The following is a 23318-nucleotide window of genomic DNA, read 5'->3' as shown; positions in this document are numbered from 1 at the left end:
AATCCAAAATTTTTGCCAGAATAAAATAATTAACATTAAAAAAACATAAACATTAACATATTTTCAACAGAAAATTCAAAACTTCAAAACATAAACAGTCAATATTGTCAAATTTATTTTTCTCAGTTCAGTTGATATTGAGATTTTCATAAGAACAGTTGTGTTGAACGGAGCGATTTGAATTTGTTCTCGAAGAAAATAATTACAAAAAAAAACCTGACGCAAATAATAAATAAACAAAAAATATTTTCTTACTGAATATTGTGGAATATTTATATATTCGTAATACAATTGTATATATACAATATACAACAAAATCAGCGGATACCAAAATAATTGCCGAAAAAGTGAGTGCAAAAAATTTCTTACAAAAACACAAAAAAAAAAATCATAACTGGGATTGCATTATCGCAAGGCAATATGTATGTATGTATGTGTATGTGATTGGCGTTGCAACCGTTTAGCCGGTTATAGCCGAATCGACGATAGTGCGCCACCTGTCTCTCTCCTTCGCAGTTCGGCGCCAGTTGGAGATCCCAAGTGTAACCAGGTCGCTCTCCACCTGGTCCCTCCAACGGAGTGGAGGCCTTCCCGGCACGATTTTAGTTTCTGGGGCGCCAAGATTTGAGTTCACTTTTAGGTAAATTAAAATAAACACTTTTTATTAAATAAAAAAAATTGATATCTCGCTCCGTTTACGAAATATCGAGCGTTGAAGTTTGTGTTAACAGCAGCCGATGCGCGCACTTACATATGCATTGATGCAGGTGTTTGTGATTGATTTACATATGTGATTCATTGACAAGTTTTTTCGCGTACAATTACTTTCCGCACTGGCGGCCTTCGGCCGCGCTTCAAAAAAATAACCCTGGTCGAGCCAACACCGGGAGTTATCAAAGATAGGGAAATGGAACGTTTTTTCGCGTATAACTACTTTCCGCACTGGCGGCCTTCGGCCGCGCTTCAAAAAAATAACCCTGATCGAGCCAACACCGGGAGTTATCAAAGAGAGGGAAATGGAAAGCTTTTTCGCGTACAACTACTTTCCGCACTGGCGGCCTTCGGCCGCGCTTCAAAAAAATAACCCTGGTCGAGCCAATACCGGGAGTTATCAAAGATAGGGAAATGGAAAGTTTTTTCGCGTATAACTACTTTCCGCACTGGCGGCCTTCGGCCGCGCTTCAAAAAAATAACCCTGATCGAGCCAACACCGGGAGTTATCAAAGAGAGGGAAATGGAAAGTTTTTTCGCGTACAACTACTTTCCGCACTGGCGGACTTCGGCCGCGCTTCAAAAAAATAACCCTGGTCGTGCCAACACCGGGAGTTATCAAAGAGAGGGAAATGGAAAGTTTTTTCGCGTATAACTACTTTTCGCACTGGCGGCCTTCGGCCGCGCTTCAAAAAAATAACCCTGATCGAGCCAACACCGGGAGTTATCAAAGAGAGGGAAATGGAAAGCTTTTTCGCGTACAACTACTTTCCGCACTGGCGGCCTTCGGCCGCGCTTAAAAAAAATAACCCTGGTCGAGCCAACACCGGGAGTTATCAAAGAGAGGGAAATGGAAAGTTTTTTCACGTACAACTACTTTCCGCACTGGCGGCCTTCGGCCGCGCTTCAAAAAAATAACCCTGGTCGAGCCAACACCGGGAGTTATCAAAGATAGGGAAATGGAAAGTTTTTTCGCGTATAACTACTTTCCGCACTGGCGGCCTTCGGCCGCGCTTCAAAAAAATAACCCTGATCGAGCCAACACCGGGAGTTATCAAAGAGAGGGAAATGGAAAGTTTTTTCGCGTACAACTACTTTCCGCACTGGAAAATAAAATCAATCACATAAATCAATCACATATGTAAATCAATCGCATAACACCTGCATCAATGCATATGCAAGTGCGCGCATCGGCTGCTGTTAACACAAACTTCAACGTTCGATATCTCGTAAACGGAGCGAGATATCAATTTTTTTTACTTAATAAAAAGTGTTTATTTTGGGCTAATTTACCTAAAAGTGAATTCAAATCTTGGCGCCCCAGAAACTAAAATCTCCCCGCCTTCCCCTTCCTCGGCTTCCTCCGGCGGGTATTGTATCGAACACTTTCAGGGCTGGAGTGTTTTCGTCCATTCGGACAACACGACTTAGCCAGCGTAGCCGATGTCTTTTTATTCGCTGAACTATGTCAATGTCGTCGTATAACTCGTACAGCTCATCGTTCCATCGTCTGCGGTATTCGCCGTTGCCAATGTTCTGAGGACCATACATCTTGCGCAAAATTTTCCTCTCGAAAACTCCTAGTGTCGTCTCATCTGATGTTGACATCGTCCAAGCTTCTGCACCGTAAAGCATAAGACAGATCATCGGAGATGAGGTACCAAAGACTGAGTTTAAAAAAATAAAAAATTCACAGAATCTATTTAAATACATTCGTATCTTTTATATGCTGCATTTATTACATGAAACATGTGGTTGTATATATTAGAAAGAATTTATCGATATTTTTAAGACGATGTTTAATATTTTAATTTTTAATTCTTTCGAAGGCATTCCTTTTTAATATCAATATGTATGTTATAAATTTTCCGAAATGATGTACTTGAAATGAATACAATTTTAAATTAAAACCGAACAAGAAAGGTATTATATATTTTTGCCAAATATCGTTTAAAACAGAATTTTGCGTTTAAAGTAATTATTGGTTTAGACAACTGTGTTAAGAAAGCAAAAACTCACTTTTTCGTTAACGTTTTCCTTAAATTATACCACTTTCAAAACTGTTGAAATTGGACTTTATAGCTAAATATAATTGCAACAAATTTTTGAGATCTCTGAAACACTGCTTTCACCAAATTTTAAGGTTTCTTTCTAACGAAAGTATTGTTATTTTTCATAAAACTCAATAACATGCTTCGTGTACACATTTAATTTCGAGTTGAAACACAAATTTCTTTTATTTTCATCAACTTTCAGTTAATTTTTAATGAAAACTTTCTATTCCACTGAAATAACACTTGTTGCGCTGGCACACATGAAAGCCATATACTTTTTGAATGGTAAACGATGACGAACCACGACGGCGCCGAGTGATTCCCGCTGCGGCAAATGTACAACTAAGCAGACAGATTGAGCACTGAGGCCGCCGCACAGCCACTTGTGGATTCGCACGAAATGCCACCGTGCAGCAGTACAAAAGGCAGGCAGCCAGCTAACACTGACAGACAGACAAGCAAGCGAGCAACAAGTACGAGTACGACGGCGCCAACACGCGCTAACTCGCAACGTCAACAAAGGCTGGACCAACCAACCAACCACCCACACACGGATTTTGCGGCAATTCGAATGGCAATTGGTAGCAATGCGCATGCCCGTTTCCGTTACGCTCAACACAGTACGCTATCAGGCGACCGGCATGCGGATCATCAACGCCAAGCGAGTGCGTGGATACTTGTTGATTCGGCAGTGTTGAGTGCAAGCCGACATTGCACTCAAATTCGCTTGAGTGATGGTAAGTCAGCGTGCAGAAGAATCGCTGCTTTCCACGACCATTTCAGCCATTCAGTTTCACTGGAAAGTCGTGGCTCTACTATTTGTGTGCATTATCAGCTGCTTGTGCGCTTGTAGGCCAGGGATTGTTTTACTCTGTGTGTGCAATGCCAATGGAGTGCGTAGACTTTTGTATGAATGTGTGTGTTGTGATTAAGGGTGCTTTCTTTTGATGTTGTTCTTGCTGTTGTCATTTTTTGTCAGCTAAAGGCATCTGCTGTTGATTACGTATGTATTTACCAACACAAATGCATCATACATTATCCATACAATCAAATGAGTACATACATACATAGATACATATGTATTTAGAATCCGTTTGCCTGGCGATGACGTTGGTAACACTAATGTCATTACATAGATGATTCAATAAATGTAGATTATTGCTATAATGGAGCGCATTTGCACTTATACGTTGCTCTAGATCCATTACGATTTCAGAAAACTACCTAATTTGAACTTGCATAACTAGTAAGCAACAGGCTATTTGGGCTAGTGCATTTAAGAACGTGTTATGTAGAATTTTAATGTAGTCGGTTTAATCACCTATTGCGAACTTGGCCTTGTTCGCCGCAACTCTCATACAGACTTTAAACAAATCTTAATGGCCTTACGAGGTTAAACAATATAATCGATTTGAAATCAAAATTGCCCTCTTAAATTTTATTTGCGAATTATTTTCTTAGTTATCCTGTTAACAGCTTAATATTTTTCATTTTAAGACCAAACTCTCTAAAAATACAAACTAATCTAAAGTATTTTTTATCTTAAACAATTCTCTACGATTAAAGGAGAAAATGGGAGGGTTTTCAGAGATAATTTTCTCCCATATGAAGCTAAGATTTTCCTCTGGAAGGAGGTATAAAAAGTGTACTGCGATGTCCGAATGGGATATTTTCTCTAAAGATTTCCTGATAAAAAAAAAAAACTAACAATCAGCTGATTAACTTATAACTTAACTTATAACAGCTAATCGTTAATGAAGTAGCCGGCTTGCGAAAGACAATAACTGGTTTCTCAATTATAATATTAATGAACTAAATTTATTTGGCTGCGCTGACAAACAATACAGACGGGCTAACTTCTGTTTCTGCATGGCCGAAAGCCGAAAAATTGAAACCTAGATAATCGAGGATTATACAGACTACTGCAAGATCAATGTAACCGAGAGAGTCAATGTTTTTAATTTTTTGTTTTCTTTAAATTGTATGTATGTAATTGGCGTTGCAACCGTTTAGCCGGTTATAGCCGAATCGACGATAGTGCGCCATCTCTCTCTCTCTTTCGCAGTTCGGCGCCAGTTGGAGATCCCAAGTGTAACCAGGTCGCTCTCCACCTGGTCCCTCCAACGGAGTGGAGGCCTTCCCCTTCCTCGGCTTCCTCCGGCGGGTATTGTATCGAACACTTTCAGGGCTGGAGTGTTTTCGTCCATTCGGACAACACGACCTAGCCAGCGTAGCCGATGTCTTTTTATTCGCTGAACTATGTCAATGTCGTCGTATAACTCGTACAGCTCATCGTTCCATCGTCTGCGGTATTCGCCGTTGCCAATGTTCTGAGGACCATAAATCTTGCGCAAAATTTTTCTCTCGAAAACTCCTAGTGTCGTCTCATCTGATGTTGACATCGTCCAAGCTTCTGCATCGTAAAGCAGGACGGGAATGATAAGCGACTTGTAGAGCTTGATTTTGGTTCGTCGAGAGAGGACTTTACTGTTCCATTGCCTACTCAGTCCAAAGTAGCACCTGTTGGCAAGAGTTATTCTGCGCTGGATTTCGAGGCTGACATTGTTCGTGTTGTTGATGCTGGTTCCCAGGTATACGAAATTATCTACGACCTCGAAGTTATGACTGTCAACAGTGACGTGGGAGCCAAGACGCGAATGCGCCGACTGTTTGTTTGATGACAGGAGATATTTCGTCTTGTCCTCATTCACCTCCAGACCCATTCGCTTCGCCTCCTTATCCATGCGGGAAAAAGCAGAACAAACGGCGCGGTTGTTGCTTCCGATGATATCAATATCATCGGCGTACGCCAGGAGCTGTACACTCTTGTAGAAGATTGTACCTTCTCGGTTTAGCTCTGCAGCTCTTATAATTTTTTCCAGCATCAGGTTAAAGAAGTCGCACGATAGTGAGTCACCTTGTCTGAAACCTCGTTTGGTATCGAACGGCTCGGAGAGGTCCTTCCCAATCATGACGGAGCTTTTGGTGATGCTCAACGTCAATTTACACAGCCGTATTAGTTTTGCGGGGATACCAAATTCAGACATCGCGGCGTAAAGGCAACTCCTTTTCGTGCTGTCGAAAGCAGCTTTAAAATCGACAAAAAGGTGGTGTGTGTCGATCCTCTTTTCTCGGGTCTTTTCTAAGATTTGGCGCATGGTGAATATCTGGTCAGTTGTCGATTTTCCAGGTCTAAAGCCACACTGATAAGGTCCAATCAGTTTGTTGACGGTGGGCTTTAGTCTTTCACACAATACGCTCGATAGAACCTTGTATGCGATATTTAGGAGGCTGATCCCACGGTAATTGGCGCAGATTGTGGGATCTCCCTTTTTATGGATTGGGCAGAGCACACTGAGATTCCAATCGTCAGGCATGCTTTCTTCCGACCATATTCTGCAAAGAAGCTGATGCATGCACCTTATCAGTTCTTCGCCGCCGTATTTGAATAGTTCTGCCGGTAATCTATCGGCCCCCGCTGCTTTGTTGTTTTTCAAGCGGGTAATTGCTATTCGAATTTCTTCATGGTCGGGTAATGGAACATCTGTTCCATCGTCATCGGTTGGGGGATCGGGTTCGCCATCTCCTGGTGTTGTACTCTCACTGCCATTCAGCAGGTCGGAGAAGTGTTCCCTCCATAATCCCAGTATGCCCTGGACATCGGTTACCAGATTACCACCTTGGTCTCTACATGAGGATGCTCCGATCTTGAAACCTTCGTTAAGTCGCTTCATTTTTTCATAAAATTTTCGAGCATTCCCTCTGTCTGCCAGCTTCTCAAGCTCTTCGTACTCACGCATTTCGGCCTCTTTCTTTTTTTGTCTGCAAATGCGTCTCGCTTCCCTCTTCAGCTCTCGGTATCTATCCCATCCCGCACGTGTTGTGGTCGTTTGCAATGTTGCGAGGTAGGCAGTCTGTTTTCTCTCCGCTGCGAGACGGCACTCCTCATCGTACCAGCTTGTTTTTTGTCGTTGCCGAAAACCAATTGTTTCGGCTGCAGCGGTACGCAGTGAGTTTGAGATGCCGTTCCACAGTTCCCTTATACCGAGATGCTGATGAGTGCTCTCAGAGAGCAGGAGTGCAAGTAGAGTAGAGTATTTCGTGGCTGTCTGTTGCGATTGCAGCTTTTCGACGTCGAACCTTCCTTGTGTTTGTTGACGGGCATTCTTTGCTGCACAGAGGCGGGTGCGTATTCGCTGCGACCAGATAATGGTCCGAGTCTATATTTGGTCCACGGAGCGTACGCACGTCTAAAACACAGGAGACATGTCTTCCGTCTATCACAACGTGATCGATTTGGTTCCGCGTGTTTCGATCAGGAGACAGCCAAGTAGCTTGATGTATTTTCTTATGCTGGAATCTGGTACTACAGACGACCATATTTCGGGCCCCAGCGAAGTCGATCAGCCTCAGGCCGTTTGGCGATGTTTCGTCATGGAGGCTGAATTTTCCGACTGTTGTGCCAAAGACACCTTCTTTTCCCACCCTGGCGTTAAAATCACCAAGCACGACTTTTACATCGTGACGGGGGCAGCGCTCATAGGTGCGTTCTAGGCGCTCATAGAAAGCATCTTTGGTCACATCGTCCTTCTCTTCCGTTGGGGCGTGGGCGCAAATCAGCGATATGTTGAAGAACCTCGCTTTGATGCGGATTGTGGCTAGACGTTCATCCACCGGGGTGAATGCCAGGACTCTGCGACGGAGTCTCTCTCCCACCACAAATCCAACACCAAATTTGCGCTCCTTTATATGGCCGCTGTAGTAGATGTCACAAGGACCCACCTTCTTCCGTCCTTGTCCCGTCCATCGCACTTCTTGGATGGCGGTGATGTCAGCCTTAAGTCGTATGAGGACATCAACCAGCTGGGCAGAGGCACCTTCCCAATTAAGGGTCCGGACATTCCAGGTGCATGCCCTTATATCATTATCCTTAAAACGTTTGCAGGGGTCGTCATCAAAAGGGGGGTGTCTCATCCGAGGCTTTCGTAGATTTTTCATTGGGGGGTGTTTTTATGTGGTAGGTCCCAAACCCTACGCACAACCGCATAAGCGGGCTTCGCCTTCTCACTTTAGCTCGCCTTCAAACGGATGTCTGTTGGCTACCCAGAGGATACTTGGTCTAAAACCGGAAGTCGTGAGCTGCTTGAACCATGTGGAGAAGAATCGTTTCTGGCCACTCCCAAGTGAGTGACAATCAAAAACTTTCCTCACTTGCGTGAACTTCTACACATGATCCCATCCTCCAAGGCAATATGTCCTTCCTTTTAAATGGTAAACTTTTACGATCTTCACTATCGAAGACAGTTTTAAACTGGACCGGACTTGGGGCTACGCGTGAAAAGCACGTGATGCCCAAGCATTTGGAAAAAATCAATAAAGACAAAGACCCACCATTTGCACACATGGTTGAGTATTATTATCACTCGGCCGCTCAGCTAATGGAGCCGATGATGATAAAGGAGCTGGAAAAGTATCCTTACATGAAGAAGGAACAGCGTGAACAACGTGTTTCCGCCATACTTAAATTGATGGGCTGCACTACAAATCTATTGGAAGTTACCTTCCCTATAATAAGAAGTGATGGCAATTACGAGCTAATCACCGGCTATCGCGCACACCACACTAGACACAGATTACCACTCAAAGGCGGTGGGTTCAATTATATTATTGGCTATTATTTTTCTAGAAAAGCTGGTATATTCAAAAAATTTCTCAACGAATTTTCTAGAATATATGCATGTAGTTGTGTGTTTCAAGAAAATGTTCTTCCTTTTCAACGCTTCAACTTCTGATGTCTAGCATGATATATATAACTGACTGATCATATCCGTTCCTCTTTTGTAGGCATACGTTTTGCCATGGACGTCGACGCCGATGAGATACGCGCTTTGGCTTATCTGATGGCGTTTAAGACGGCTTGCGTGAATGCACCGTTTGGTGGTTCCAAGGGTGGCATACGTATCGACCCGAAGAAGTATACTGCACAAGAATTGCAAACAATTACGCGTCGCTATACAATGGAGCTATTACGTCGCAATATGATAGGTCCGGGTATAGATGTACCGGCACCAGATGTGAATACCAGCCAACGTGAGATGAGTTGGTTGGTGGATCAATATATTAAAACTTTTGGTAATTTTTTTTTATAAAATATTAGAAAACGTCTTGATAGACAAATAAATTGTTCTTCTAGGCTATAACGATGTAGATGCATTGGCCATCACGACTGGTAAGCCAGTAGAAATAGGCGGTATAAATGGTCGCAGCGCCGCCACGGGACGTGGTCTATTTAAGGCGGCTGAATGTTTTATTATGGATAAAGATTGGATGGATTTATTAGGCTGGAAGACTGGTTGGAAAGATAAAACCGTGATCGTACAAGGGTTTGGCAATGTCGGTTCCCATGCATCCGTTTTTGTAGTGGAAGCCGGTGCCAAACTGATCGGTGTTCAAGAATTTGACGTGTCTCTAGTAAATGAGAATGGCATTGATCCAAAGGTATGTGGCGTATTGAAAATAAATATCTCCATGATAATATTTTTTTAATTTTCTTCATATACTTAGGACTTAATGGAGTATTATGCAAAAAATAATAAATCAATCAAGGGCTATACCAAAGCCACCGAAAAAGAGGGCAGTTTGTTGGGTGAAAAATGCGATATACTAATGCCTTGCTCTACGCAAAAGGTTCTCACTGTCGAAAATGCTAACAGTGTACAAGCCAAGATGATTTTAGAAGGCGCTAATGGTCCTTCGACGCCAGCTGCCGATGAAATATTACGTAAAAAGAATGTACTCATTATACCGGATTTGTTTTGCAATGCTGGCGGTGTAACGGTATCCTACTTTGAGTACTTAAAGAATATCAATCATGTATCTTATGGCAAAATGAATGTTAAACGCGAGAAAGCCATAATCAACGAGATCTTTAACTCCATGAATGAGTGCGAGGTAAGTGAACTTTGACCACCGTGCAAATAAGTTAATTTGTTAATATGAATTTTTTTAATTTATTTATTTAGGATAAGTTCAAGCCAAACAAAAAGTTAAAGCTCATAAGAGACTGTACGAAGGAGGCGGATATTGTAGACGCAGGACTACAAACAGTTATGGAAACTGCGGGGGCAGGCATTAAGATTGTGGCCAATGAATTCGGTCTCTGCAATGATTTACGCACCGCTGCCTTTATTTACTCGATTTCTAAGATTTTCCGAGCCTTAGAAATGGAGGGCATTTCTCAACAATAATTACAGAATGCGTCTGAAGTCGCTTGGCGATTATTTATTTTTACAAATTTTACATTTATATATTTATAAGATCCAAAGTGTAATATCCTTTTGTATATTTTTCTTAAATTTTTAAATAAATATTTCTTTACAAAAACACAAACAGAATGGCTTCTTGACAGCAACAGTTTAACAATTAAAAAAAAAACCCCTACCCACTTACTACGCCAATTTTGGTGGCATTCACCACTGCAATGATTTACGCACCGCCGCCTTTATTTACTCGATTTCGAAGATTTTCCGAGCATTAGAATTGGAGGGCATTTCTCAGCAATAATTGCAGAATGCGTCTGAAGTCGCTAGGCGATTGTTTATTTTTACACATTTTACATTTATATATTTATAAGATCCAAAGTGTAATATCCTTTTGTATATTTTTCTTAAATTTTTAAATAAATATTTCTTTACAAAAACACAAACAGAATGGCTTCTTGACAGCAACAGTTTAACAATTAAAAAAAAAACCCCTACCCACTTACTACGCCAATTTTGGTGGCATTCACCACTGCAATGATTTACGCACCGCCGCCTTTATTTACTCGATTTCGAAGATTTTCCGAGCATTAGAATTGGAGGGCATTTCTCAGCAATAATTGCAGAATGCGTCTGAAGTCGCTAGGCGATTGTTTATTTTTACACATTTTACATTTATATATTTATAAGATCCAAAGTGTAATATCCTTTTGTATATTTTTCTTCAATTTTTAAATAAATATTTCTTTACACAAACACAAACAAAATGGCTTCTTGACAGCAACAGTTTTACAATTAAAAAACAAAACCCCTACCCACTTACCTCTGTTTTTGGTACCCTTATATCTGTTTTTCTGTTTTTGGTAATATGGTACTCATACGACCTGTATAACCCCATTTGCGCGCCGTGAAAAAATCGGTTTTTCACCACGCGCCAATGCATCAAATGCACCAAAATGCACCAAAAAAGTGGTGAATGGTACCAAAAATCCATCCACCAAATGCACCAAAAATAGCGTAGTAAGTGGGTAGGGGTTATTATGCATTATTCGTCATTTTTTACGATCCCCAAAATCCAAAATTTTTGCCAGAATAAAATAATTAACATTAAAAAAACATTAACATTAACATATTTTCAACAGAAAAAATCAAAACTTCAAAACATAAACAGTCAATATTGTCAAATTTATTTTTCTCAGTTCAGTTGATATTGAGATTTTCATAAGAACAGTTGTGTTGAACGGAGCGATTTGAATTTGTTCTCGAAGAAAATAATTACAAAAAAAAACCTGACGCAAATAATAAATAAACAAAAAATATTTTCTTACTGAATATTGTGGAATATTTATATATTCGTAATACAATTGTATATATACAATATACAACAAAATCAGCGGATACCAAAATAATTGCCGAAAAAGTGAGTGCAAAAAATTTCTTACAAAAACACACAAAAAAAATCATAACTGGGATTGCATTATCGCAAGGCAATATGTCCTTCCTTTTAAATGGTAAACTTTTACGATCTTCACTATCGAAGACAGTTTTAAACTGGACCGGACTTGGAGCTACGCGTGAAAAGCACGTGATGCCCAAGCATTTGGAAAAAATCAATAAAGACAAAGACCCACCATTTGCACACATGGTTGAGTATTATTATCACTCGGCCGCTCAGCTAATGGAGCCGATGATGATAAAGGAGCTGGAAAAGTATCCTTACATGAAGAAGGAACAGCGTGAACAACGTGTTTCCGCCATGCTTAAATTGATGGGCTGCACTACAAATCTATTGGAAGTTACCTTCCCTATAATAAGAAGTGATGGCAATTACGAGCTAATCACCGGCTATCGCGCACACCACACTAGACACAGATTACCACTCAAAGGCGGTGGGTTCAATTATATTATTGGCTATTATTTTTCTAGAAAAGCTGGTATATTCAAAAAATTTCTCAACGAATTTTCTAGAATATATGCATGTAGTTGTGTGTTTCAAGAAAATGTTCTTCCTTTTCAATGCTTCAACTGCTGATGTCTAGCATGATATATATAACTGACTGATCATATCCGTTCCTCTTTTGTAGGCATACGTTTTGCCATGGACGTCGACGCCGATGAGATACGCGCTTTGGCTTATCTGATGGCGTTTAAGACGGCTTGCGTGAATGTACCGTTTGGTGGTTCCAAGGGTGGCATACGTATCGACCCGAAGAAGTATACTGCACAAGAATTGCAAACAATTACGCGTCGCTATACAATGGAGCTATTACGTCGCAATATGATAGGTCCGGGTATAGATGTACCGGCACCAGATGTGAATACCAGCCAACGCGAGATGAGTTGGTTGGTGGATCAATATATTAAAACTTTTGGTAATTTTTTTTTATGAAATATTAGAAAACGTCTTGATAGACAAATAAATTGTTCTTCTAGGCTATAACGATGTAGATGCATTGGCCATCACGACTGGTAAGCCAGTAGAAATAGGCGGTATAAATGGTCGCACCGCCGCCACGGGACGTGGTCTATTTAAGGCGGCTGAATGTTTTATTATGGATAAAGATTGGATGGATTTATTAGGCTGGAAGACTGGTTGGAAAGATAAAACCGTGATCGTACAAGGGTTTGGCAATGTCGGTTCCCATGCATCCGTTTTTGTAGTGGAAGCCGGTGCCAAACTGATCGGTGTTCAAGAATTTGACGTGTCTCTAGTAAATGAGAATGGCATTGATCCAAAGGTATGTGGCGTATTGAAAATAAATATCTCCATGATAATATTTTTTTAATTTTCTTCATATACTTAGGACTTAATGGAGTATTATGCAAAAAATAATAAATCAATCAAGGGCTATACCAAAGCCACCGAAAAAGAGGGCAGTTTGTTGGGTGAAAAATGCGATATACTAATGCCTTGCTCTACGCAAAAGGTTCTCACTGTCGAAAATGCTAACAGTGTAGAAGCCAAGATGATTTTAGAAGGCGCTAATGGTCCTTCGACGCCAGCTGCCGATGAAATATTACGTGAAAAGAATGTACTCATTATACCGGATTTGTTTTGCAATGCTGGCGGTGTAACGGTATCCTACTTTGAGTACTTAAAGAATATCAATCATGTATCTTATGGCAAAATGAATGTTAAACGCGAGAAAGCCATAATCAACGAGATCTTTAACTCCATGAATGAGTGCGAGGTAAGTGAACTTTGACCACCGTGCAAATAAGTTAATTTGTTAATATGAATTTTTTTAATTTATTTATTTAGGATAAGTTCAAGCCAAACAAAAAGTTAAAGCTCATAAGAGACTGTACGAAGGAGGCGGATATTGTAGACGCAGGACTACAAACAGTTATGGAAACTGCGGGGGCAGGCATTAAGATTGTGGCCAATGAATTCGGTCTCTGCAATGATTTACGCACCGCTGCCTTTATTTACTCGATTTCTAAGATTTTCCGAGCCTTAGAAATGGAGGGCATTTCTCAACAATAATTACAGAATGCGTCTGAAGTCGCTTGGCGATTATTTATTTTTACAAATTTTACATTTATATATTTATAAGATCCAAAGTGTAATATCCTTTTGTATATTTTTCTTAAATTTTTAAATAAATATTTCTTTACAAAAACACAAACAGAATGGCTTCTTGACAGCAACAGTTTAACAATTAAAAAAAAAACCCCTACCCACTTACTACGCCAATTTTGGTGGCATTCACCACTGCAATGATTTACGCACCGCCGCCTTTATTTACTCGATTTCGAAGATTTTCCGAGCATTAGAATTGGAGGGCATTTCTCAGCAATAATTGCAGAATGCGTCTGAAGTCGCTAGGCGATTGTTTATTTTTACACATTTTACATTTATATATTTATAAGATCCAAAGTGTAATATCCTTTTGTATATTTTTCTTCAATTTTTAAATAAATATTTCTTTACACAAACACAAACAAAATGGCTTCTTGACAGCAACAGTTTTACAATTAAAAAACAAAACCCCTACCCACTTACCTCTGTTTTTGGTACCCTTATATCTGTTTTTCTGTTTTTGGTAATATGGTACTCATACGACCTGTATAACCCCATTTGCGCGCCGTGAAAAAATCGGTTTTTCACCACGCGCCAATGCATCAAATGCACCAAAATGCACCAAAAAAGTGGTGAATGGTACCAAAAATCCATCCACCAAATGCACCAAAAATAGCGTAGTAAGTGGGTAGGGGTTATTATGCATTATTCGTCATTTTTTACGATCCCCAAAATCCAAAATTTTTGCCAGAATAAAATAATTAACATTAAAAAAACATTAACATTAACATATTTTCAACAGAAAAAATCAAAACTTCAAAACATAAACAGTCAATATTGTCAAATTTATTTTTCTCAGTTCAGTTGATATTGAGATTTTCATAAGAACAGTTGTGTTGAACGGAGCGATTTGAATTTGTTCTCGAAGAAAATAATTACAAAAAAAAACCTGACGCAAATAATAAATAAACAAAAAATATTTTCTTACTGAATATTGTGGAATATTTATATATTCGTAATACAATTGTATATATACAATATACAACAAAATCAGCGGATACCAAAATAATTGCCGAAAAAGTGAGTGCAAAAAATTTCTTACAAAAACACACAAAAAAAATCATAACTGGGATTGCATTATCGCAAGGCAATATGTCCTTCCTTTTAAATGGTAAACTTTTACGATCTTCACTATCGAAGACAGTTTTAAACTGGACCGGACTTGGAGCTACGCGTGAAAAGCACGTGATGCCCAAGCATTTGGAAAAAATCAATAAAGACAAAGACCCACCATTTGCACACATGGTTGAGTATTATTATCACTCGGCCGCTCAGCTAATGGAGCCGATGATGATAAAGGAGCTGGAAAAGTATCCTTACATGAAGAAGGAACAGCGTGAACAACGTGTTTCCGCCATGCTTAAATTGATGGGCTGCACTACAAATCTATTGGAAGTTACCTTCCCTATAATAAGAAGTGATGGCAATTACGAGCTAATCACCGGCTATCGCGCACACCACACTAGACACAGATTACCACTCAAAGGCGGTGGGTTCAATTATATTATTGGCTATTATTTTTCTAGAAAAGCTGGTATATTCAAAAAATTTCTCAACGAATTTTCTAGAATATATGCATGTAGTTGTGTGTTTCAAGAAAATGTTCTTCCTTTTCAATGCTTCAACTGCTGATGTCTAGCATGATATATATAACTGACTGATCATATCCGTTCCTCTTTTGTAGGCATACGTTTTGCCATGGACGTCGACGCCGATGAGATACGCGCTTTGGCTTATCTGATGGCGTTTAAGACGGCTTGCGTGAATGTACCGTTTGGTGGTTCCAAGGGTGGCATACGTATCGACCCGAAGAAGTATACTGCACAAGAATTGCAAACAATTACGCGTCGCTATACAATGGAGCTATTACGTCGCAATATGATAGGTCCGGGTATAGATGTACCGGCACCAGATGTGAATACCAGCCAACGCGAGATGAGTTGGTTGGTGGATCAATATATTAAAACTTTTGGTAATTTTTTTTTATGAAATATTAGAAAACGTCTTGATAGACAAATAAATTGTTCTTCTAGGCTATAACGATGTAGATGCATTGGCCATCACGACTGGTAAGCCAGTAGAAATAGGCGGTATAAATGGTCGCACCGCCGCCACGGGACGTGGTCTATTTAAGGCGGCTGAATGTTTTATTATGGATAAAGATTGGATGGATTTATTAGGCTGGAAGACTGGTTGGAAAGATAAAACCGTGATCGTACAAGGGTTTGGCAATGTCGGTTCCCATGCATCCGTTTTTGTAGTGGAAGCCGGTGCCAAACTGATCGGTGTTCAAGAATTTGACGTGTCTCTAGTAAATGAGAATGGCATTGATCCAAAGGTATGTGGCGTATTGAAAATAAATATCTCCATGATAATATTTTTTTAATTTTCTTCATATACTTAGGACTTAATGGAGTATTATGCAAAAAATAATAAATCAATCAAGGGCTATACCAAAGCCACCGAAAAAGAGGGCAGTTTGTTGGGTGAAAAATGCGATATACTAATGCCTTGCTCTACGCAAAAGGTTCTCACTGTCGAAAATGCTAACAGTGTACAAGCCAAGATGATTTTAGAAGGCGCTAATGGTCCTTCGACGCCAGCTGCCGATGAAATATTACGTAAAAAGAATGTACTCATTATACCGGATTTGTTTTGCAATGCTGGCGGTGTAACGGTATCCTACTTTGAGTACTTAAAGAATATCAATCATGTATCTTATGGCAAAATGAATGTTAAACGCGAGAAAGCCATAATCAACGAGATCTTTAACTCCATGAATGAGTGCGAGGTAAGTGAACTTTGACCACCGTGCAAATAAGTTAATTTGTTAATATGAATTTTTTTAATTTATTTATTTAGGATAAGTTCAAGCCAAACAAAAAGTTAAAGCTCATAAGAGACTGTACGAAGGAGGCGGATATTGTAGACGCAGGACTACAAACAGTTATGGAAACTGCGGGGGCAGGCATTAAGATTGTGGCCAATGAATTCGGTCTCTGCAATGATTTACGCACCGCTGCCTTTATTTACTCGATTTCTAAGATTTTCCGAGCCTTAGAAATGGAGGGCATTTCTCAACAATAATTACAGAATGCGTCTGAAGTCGCTTGGCGATTATTTATTTTTACAAATTTTACATTTATATATTTATAAGATCCAAAGTGTAATATCCTTTTGTATATTTTTCTTAAATTTTTAAATAAATATTTCTTTACAAAAACACAAACAGAATGGCTTCTTGACAGCAACAGTTTAACAATTAAAAAAAAAAACCCTACCCACTTACTACGCCAATTTTGGTGGCATTCACCACTGCAATGATTTACGCACCGCCGCCTTTATTTACTCGATTTCGAAGATTTTCCGAGCATTAGAATTGGAGGGCATTTCTCAGCAATAATTGCAGAATGCGTCTGAAGTCGCTAGGCGATTGTTTATTTTTACACATTTTACATTTATATATTTATAAGATCCAAAGTGTAATATCCTTTTGTATATTTTTCTTCAATTTTTAAATAAATATTTCTTTACACAAACACAAACAAAATGGCTTCTTGACAGCAACAGTTTTACAATTAAAAAACAAAACCCCTACCCACTTACCTCTGTTTTTGGTACCCTTATATCTGTTTTTCTGTTTTTGGTAATATGGTACTCATACGACCTGTATAACCCCATTTGCGCGCCGTGAAAAAATCGGTTTTTCACCACGCGCCAATGCATCAAATGCACCAAAATGCACCAAAAAAGTGGTGAATGGTACCAAAAATCCATCCACCAAATGCACCAAAAATAGCGTAGTAAGTGGGTAGGGGTTATTATGCATTATTCGTCATTTTTTACGATCCCCAAAATCCAAAATTTTTGCCAGAATAAAATAATTAACATTAAAAAAACATTAACATTAACATATTTTCAACAGAAAAAATCAAAACTTCAAAACATAAACAGTCAATATTGTCAAATTTATTTTTCTCAGTTCAGTTGATATTGAGATTTTCATAAGAACAGTTGTGTTGAACGGAGCGATTTGAATTTGTTCTCGAAGAAAATAATTACAAAAAAAAACCTGACGCAAATAATAAATAAACAAAAAATATTTTCTTACTGAATATTGTGGAATATTTATATATTCGTAATACAATTGTATATATACAATATACAACAAAATCAGCGGATACCAAAATAATTGCCGAAAAAGTGAGTGCAAAAAATTTCTTACAAAAACACACAAAAAAAATCATAACTGGGATTGCATTATCGCAAGGCAATATGTCCTTCCTTTTAAATGGTAAACTTTTACGATCTTCACTATCGAAGACAGTTTTAAACTGGACCGGACTTGGAGCTACGCGTGAAAAGCACGTGATGCCCAAGCATTTGGAAAAAATCAATAAAGACAAAGACCCACCATTTGCACACATGGTTGAGTATTATTATCACTCGGCCGCTCAGCTAATGGAGCCGATGATGATAAAGGAGCTGGAAAAGTATCCTTACATGAAGAAGGAACAGCGTGAACAACGTGTTTCCGCCATGCTTAAATTGATGGGCTGCACTACAAATCTATTGGAAGTTACCTTCCCTATAATAAGAAGTGATGGCAATTACGAGCTAATCACCGGCTATCGCGCACACCACACTAGACACAGATTACCACTCAAAGGCGGTGGGTTCAATTATATTATTGGCTATTATTTTTCTAGAAAAGCTGGTATATTCAAAAAATTTCTCAACGAATTTTCTAGAATATATGCATGTAGTTGTGTGTTTCAAGAAAATGTTCTTCCTTTTCAATGCTTCAACTGCTGATGTCTAGCATGATATATATAACTGACTGATCATATCCGTTCCTCTTTTGTAGGCATACGTTTTGCCATGGACGTCGACGCCGATGAGATACGCGCTTTGGCTTATCTGATGGCGTTTAAGACGGCTTGCGTGAATGTACCGTTTGGTGGTTCCAAGGGTGGCATACGTATCGACCCGAAGAAGTATACTGCACAAGAATTGCAAACAATTACGCGTCGCTATACAATGGAGCTATTACGTCGCAATATGATAGGTCCGGGTATAGATGTACCGGCACCAGATGTGAATACCAGCCAACGCGAGATGAGTTGGTTGGTGGATCAATATATTAAAACTTTTGGTAATTTTTTTTTTATGAAATATTAGAAAACGTCTTGATAGACAAATAAATTGTTCTTCTAGGCTATAACGATGTAGATGCATTGGCCATCACGACTGGTAAGCCAGTAGAAATAGGCGGTATAAATGGTCGCACCGCCGCCACGGGACGTGGTCTATTTAAGGCGGCTGAATGTTTTATTATGGATAAAGATTGGATGGATTTATTAGGCTGGAAGACTGGTTGGAAAGATAAAACCGTGATCGTACAAGGGTTTGGCAATGTCGGTTCCCATGCATCCGTTTTTGTAGTGGAAGCCGGTGCCAAACTGATCGGTGTTCAAGAATTTGACGTGTCTCTAGTAAATGAGAATGGCATTGATCCAAAGGTATGTGGCGTATTGAAAATAAATATCTCCATGATAATATTTTTTTAATTTTCTTCATATACTTAGGACTTAATGGAGTATTATGCAAAAAATAATAAATCAATCAAGGGCTATACCAAAGCCACCGAAAAAGAGGGCAGTTTGTTGGGTGAAAAATGCGATATACTAATGCCTTGCTCTACGCAAAAGGTTCTCACTGTCGAAAATGCTAACAGTGTACAAGCCAAGATGATTTTAGAAGGCGCTAATGGTCCTTCGACGCCAGCTGCCGATGAAATATTACGTAAAAAGAATGTACTCATTATACCGGATTTGTTTTGCAATGCTGGCGGTGTAACGGTATCCTACTTTGAGTACTTAAAGAATATCAATCATGTATCTTATGGCAAAATGAATGTTAAACGCGAGAAAGCCATAATCAACGAGATCTTTAACTCCATGAATGAGTGCGAGGTAAGTGAACTTTGACCACCGTGCAAATAAGTTAATTTGTTAATATGAATTTTTTTAATTTATTTATTTAGGATAAGTTCAAGCCAAACAAAAAGTTAAAGCTCATAAGAGACTGTACGAAGGAGGCGGATATAGTAGACGCAGGACTACAAACAGTTATGGAAACTGCGGGGGCAGGCATTAAGATTGTGGCCAATGAATTCGGTCTCTGCAATGATTTACGCACCGCTGCCTTTATTTACTCGATTTCTAAGATTTTCCGAGCCTTAGAAAAGGAGGGCATTTCTCAACAATAATTACAGAATGCGTCTGAAGTCGCTTGGCGATTATTTATTTTTACAAATTTTACATTTATATATTTATAAGATCCAAAGTGTAATATCCTTTTGTATATTTTTCTTAAATTTTTAAATAAATATTTCTTTACAAAAACACAAACAGAATGGCTTCTTGACAGCAACAGTTTAACAATTAAAAAAAAAACCCCTACCCACTTACTACGCCAATTTTGGTGGCATTCACCACTGCAATGATTTACGCACCGTCGCCTTTATTTACTCGATTTCGAAGATTTTCCGAGCATTAGAATTGGAGGGCATTTCTCAGCAATAATTGCAGAATGCGTCTGAAGTCGCTAGGCGATTGTTTATTTTTACACATTTTACATTTATATATTTATAAGATCCAAAGTGTAATATCCTTTTGTATATTTTTCTTCAATTTTTAAATAAATATTTCTTTACACAAACACAAACAAAATGGCTTCTTGACAGCAACAGTTTTACAATTAAAAAACAAAACCCCTACCCACTTACCTCTGTTTTTGGTACCCTTATATCTGTTTTTCTGTTTTTGGTAATATGGTACTCATACGACCTGTATAACCCCATTTGCGCGCCGTGAAAAAATCGGTTTTTCACCACGCGCCAATGCATCAAATGCACCAAAATGCACCAAAAAAGTGGTGAATGGTACCAAAAATCCATCCACCAAATGCACCAAAAATAGCGTAGTAAGTGGGTAGGGGTTATTATGCATTATTCGTCATTTTTTACGATCCCCAAAATCCAAAATTTTTGCCAGAATAAAATAATTAACATTAAAAAAACATTAACATTAACATATTTTCAACAGAAAAAATCAAAACTTCAAAACATAAACAGTCAATATTGTCAAATTTATTTTTCTCAGTTCAGTTGATATTGAGATTTTCATAAGAACAGTTGTGTTGAACGGAGCGATTTGAATTTGTTCTCGAAGAAAATAATTACAAAAAAAAACCTGACGCAAATAATAAATAAACAAAAAATATTTTCTTACTGAATATTGTGGAATATTTATATATTCGTAATACAATTGTATATATACAATATACAACAAAATCAGCGGATACCAAAATAATTGCCGAAAAAGTGAGTGCAAAAAATTTCTTACAAAAACACACAAAAAAAATCATAACTGGGATTGCATTATCGCAAGGCAATATGTCCTTCCTTTTAAATGGTAAACTTTTACGATCTTCACTATCGAAGACAGTTTTAAACTGGACCGGACTTGGAGCTACGCGTGAAAAGCACGTGATGCCCAAGCATTTGGAAAAAATCAATAAAGACAAAGACCCACCATTTGCACACATGGTTGAGTATTATTATCACTCGGCCGCTCAGCTAATGGAGCCGATGATGATAAAGGAGCTGGAAAAGTATCCTTACATGAAGAAGGAACAGCGTGAACAACGTGTTTCCGCCATGCTTAAATTGATGGGCTGCACTACAAATCTATTGGAAGTTACCTTCCCTATAATAAGAAGTGATGGCAATTACGAGCTAATCACCGGCTATCGCGCACACCACACTAGACACAGATTACCACTCAAAGGCGGTGGGTTCAATTATATTATTGGCTATTATTTTTCTAGAAAAGCTGGTATATTCAAAAAATTTCTCAACGAATTTTCTAGAATATATGCATGTAGTTGTGTGTTTCAAGAAAATGTTCTTCCTTTTCAATGCTTCAACTGCTGATGTCTAGCATGATATATATAACTGACTGATCATATCCGTTCCTCTTTTGTAGGCATACGTTTTGCCATGGACGTCGACGCCGATGAGATACGCGCTTTGGCTTATCTGATGGCGTTTAAGACGGCTTGCGTGAATGTACCGTTTGGTGGTTCCAAGGGTGGCATACGTATCGACCCGAAGAAGTATACTGCACAAGAATTGCAAACAATTACGCGTCGCTATACAATGGAGCTATTACGTCGCAATATGATAGGTCCGGGTATAGATGTACCGGCACCAGATGTGAATACCAGCCAACGCGAGATGAGTTGGTTGGTGGATCAATATATTAAAACTTTTGGTAATTTTTTTTTTATGAAATATTAGAAAACGTCTTGATAGACAAATAAATTGTTCTTCTAGGCTATAACGATGTAGATGCATTGGCCATCACGACTGGTAAGCCAGTAGAAATAGGCGGTATAAATGGTCGCACCGCCGCCACGGGACGTGGTCTATTTAAGGCGGCTGAATGTTTTATTATGGATAAAGATTGGATGGATTTATTAGGCTGGAAGACTGGTTGGAAAGATAAAACCGTGATCGTACAAGGGTTTGGCAATGTCGGTTCCCATGCATCCGTTTTTGTAGTGGAAGCCGGTGCCAAACTGATCGGTGTTCAAGAATTTGACGTGTCTCTAGTAAATGAGAATGGCATTGATCCAAAGGTATGTGGCGTATTGAAAATAAATATCTCCATGATAATATTTTTTTAATTTTCTTCATATACTTAGGACTTAATGGAGTATTATGCAAAAAATAATAAATCAATCAAGGGCTATACCAAAGCCACCGAAAAAGAGGGCAGTTTGTTGGGTGAAAAATGCGATATACTAATGCCTTGCTCTACGCAAAAGGTTCTCACTGTCGAAAATGCTAACAGTGTACAAGCCAAGATGATTTTAGAAGGCGCTAATGGTCCTTCGACGCCAGCTGCCGATGAAATATTACGTAAAAAGAATGTACTCATTATACCGGATTTGTTTTGCAATGCTGGCGGTGTAACGGTATCCTACTTTGAGTACTTAAAGAATATCAATCATGTATCTTATGGCAAAATGAATGTTAAACGCGAGAAAGCCATAATCAACGAGATATTTAACTCCATGAATGAGTGCGAGGTAAGTGAACTTTGACCACCGTGCAAATAAGTTAATTTGTTAATATGAATTTTTTTAATTTATTTATTTAGGATAAGTTCAAGCCAAACAAAAAGTTAAAGCTCATAAGAGACTGTACGAAGGAGGCGGATATTGTAGACGCAGGACTACAAACAGTTATGGAAACTGCGGGGGCAGGCATTAAGATTGTGGCCAATGAATTCGGTCTCTGCAATGATTTACGCACCGCTGCCTTTATTTACTCGATTTCTAAGATTTTCCGAGCCTTAGAAATGGAGGGCATTTCTCAACAATAATTACAGAATGCGTCTGAAGTCGCTTGGCGATTATTTATTTTTACAAATTTTACATTTATATATTTATAAGATCCAAAGTGTAATATCCTTTTGTATATTTTTCTTAAATTTTTAAATAAATATTTCTTTACAAAAACACAAACAGAATGGCTTCTTGACAGCAACAGTTTAACAATTAAAAAAAAAACCCCTACCCACTTACTACGCCAATTTTGGTGGCATTCACCACTGCAATGATTTACGCACCGCCGCCTTT

At 38.9% G+C, this 23318-nt stretch overlaps 6 protein-coding genes across 6 annotated transcripts; all 6 read left to right on the top strand.

The window, feature by feature from the left end:
- The first annotated feature begins 8491 nt into the window (after positions 1–8491).
- LOC128920453 (glutamate dehydrogenase, mitochondrial-like) lies at positions 8492–10094 on the top strand. The gene is made up of 4 exons (XM_054227720.1): positions 8492–8897; positions 8959–9263; positions 9330–9716; positions 9788–10094. The coding sequence occupies exons 1-4, from the start codon at positions 8624–8626 to the stop codon at positions 10010–10012; spliced, it is 1191 nt and encodes a 396-aa protein (XP_054083695.1). The 5' UTR covers positions 8492–8623; the 3' UTR covers positions 10013–10094.
- A 1152-nt stretch (positions 10095–11246) lies between these two features.
- Positions 11247–13593, top strand: LOC128920389 (glutamate dehydrogenase, mitochondrial-like). Its single transcript, XM_054227553.1, has 5 exons — positions 11247–11444; positions 12109–12396; positions 12458–12762; positions 12829–13215; positions 13287–13593. The coding sequence occupies exons 2-5, from the start codon at positions 12123–12125 to the stop codon at positions 13509–13511; spliced, it is 1191 nt and encodes a 396-aa protein (XP_054083528.1). The 5' UTR covers positions 11247–11444; positions 12109–12122; the 3' UTR covers positions 13512–13593.
- An 836-nt stretch (positions 13594–14429) lies between these two features.
- On the top strand, positions 14430–16008 carry LOC128920384 (glutamate dehydrogenase, mitochondrial-like). Its single transcript, XM_054227542.1, has 3 exons — positions 14430–14627; positions 15292–15579; positions 15641–16008. The coding sequence occupies exons 2-3, from the start codon at positions 15306–15308 to the stop codon at positions 15991–15993; spliced, it is 627 nt and encodes a 208-aa protein (XP_054083517.1). The 5' UTR covers positions 14430–14627; positions 15292–15305; the 3' UTR covers positions 15994–16008.
- A 9-nt stretch (positions 16009–16017) lies between these two features.
- On the top strand, positions 16018–16963 carry LOC128920385 (glutamate dehydrogenase, mitochondrial-like). Its single transcript, XM_054227543.1, has 2 exons — positions 16018–16398; positions 16470–16963. Exons 1-2 carry the CDS (start codon positions 16018–16020, stop codon positions 16692–16694), a joined length of 606 nt encoding a protein of 201 aa, XP_054083518.1. The 3' UTR covers positions 16695–16963.
- A 649-nt stretch (positions 16964–17612) lies between these two features.
- Positions 17613–19612, top strand: LOC128920394 (glutamate dehydrogenase, mitochondrial-like). Its single transcript, XM_054227565.1, has 4 exons — positions 17613–17810; positions 18475–18762; positions 18825–19129; positions 19196–19612. The coding sequence occupies exons 2-4, from the start codon at positions 18489–18491 to the stop codon at positions 19595–19597; spliced, it is 981 nt and encodes a 326-aa protein (XP_054083540.1). The 5' UTR covers positions 17613–17810; positions 18475–18488; the 3' UTR covers positions 19598–19612.
- A 1184-nt stretch (positions 19613–20796) lies between these two features.
- Positions 20797–22770, top strand: LOC128920398 (glutamate dehydrogenase, mitochondrial-like). Its single transcript, XM_054227581.1, has 3 exons — positions 20797–20994; positions 21659–21946; positions 22009–22770. The coding sequence occupies exons 2-3, from the start codon at positions 21673–21675 to the stop codon at positions 22359–22361; spliced, it is 627 nt and encodes a 208-aa protein (XP_054083556.1). The 5' UTR covers positions 20797–20994; positions 21659–21672; the 3' UTR covers positions 22362–22770.
- The last annotated feature ends 548 nt before the right edge of the window (positions 22771–23318 follow it).

The sequence above is a fragment of the Zeugodacus cucurbitae genome, chromosome 3 (assembly GCF_028554725.1).
Source record: "Zeugodacus cucurbitae isolate PBARC_wt_2022May chromosome 3, idZeuCucr1.2, whole genome shotgun sequence".
Lineage (NCBI taxonomy): Eukaryota > Metazoa > Arthropoda > Insecta > Diptera > Tephritidae > Zeugodacus > Zeugodacus cucurbitae.
This window is presented reverse-complemented; position numbering and strand designations above follow the sequence as displayed.

Bases quoted from the DNA above. Each gene is read 5' to 3' on its own strand.
- LOC128920385 (XM_054227543.1), top strand. From the start codon at position 16,018: ATGGAGTATTATGCAAAAAATAATAAATCAATCAAGGGCTATACCAAA. The intron at 16,399-16,469 runs GTAAGTGAACTT...TTATTTATTTAG, and splicing joins ACTCCATGAATGAGTGCGAG to GATAAGTTCAAGCCAAACAA.
- LOC128920389 (XM_054227553.1), top strand. From the start codon at position 12,123: ATGGACGTCGACGCCGATGAGATACGCGCTTTGGCTTATCTGATGGCG. The intron at 12,397-12,457 runs GTAATTTTTTTT...TTGTTCTTCTAG, and splicing joins TCAATATATTAAAACTTTTG to GCTATAACGATGTAGATGCA. The intron at 12,763-12,828 runs GTATGTGGCGTA...TCATATACTTAG, and splicing joins AGAATGGCATTGATCCAAAG to GACTTAATGGAGTATTATGC.
- LOC128920394 (XM_054227565.1), top strand. From the start codon at position 18,489: ATGGACGTCGACGCCGATGAGATACGCGCTTTGGCTTATCTGATGGCG. The intron at 18,763-18,824 runs GTAATTTTTTTT...TTGTTCTTCTAG, and splicing joins TCAATATATTAAAACTTTTG to GCTATAACGATGTAGATGCA. The intron at 19,130-19,195 runs GTATGTGGCGTA...TCATATACTTAG, and splicing joins AGAATGGCATTGATCCAAAG to GACTTAATGGAGTATTATGC.
- LOC128920384 (XM_054227542.1), top strand. From the start codon at position 15,306: ATGGACGTCGACGCCGATGAGATACGCGCTTTGGCTTATCTGATGGCG. The intron at 15,580-15,640 runs GTAATTTTTTTT...TTGTTCTTCTAG, and splicing joins TCAATATATTAAAACTTTTG to GCTATAACGATGTAGATGCA.
- LOC128920398 (XM_054227581.1), top strand. From the start codon at position 21,673: ATGGACGTCGACGCCGATGAGATACGCGCTTTGGCTTATCTGATGGCG. The intron at 21,947-22,008 runs GTAATTTTTTTT...TTGTTCTTCTAG, and splicing joins TCAATATATTAAAACTTTTG to GCTATAACGATGTAGATGCA.
- LOC128920453 (XM_054227720.1), top strand. From the start codon at position 8,624: ATGGACGTCGACGCCGATGAGATACGCGCTTTGGCTTATCTGATGGCG. The intron at 8,898-8,958 runs GTAATTTTTTTT...TTGTTCTTCTAG, and splicing joins TCAATATATTAAAACTTTTG to GCTATAACGATGTAGATGCA. The intron at 9,717-9,787 runs GTAAGTGAACTT...TTATTTATTTAG, and splicing joins ACTCCATGAATGAGTGCGAG to GATAAGTTCAAGCCAAACAA.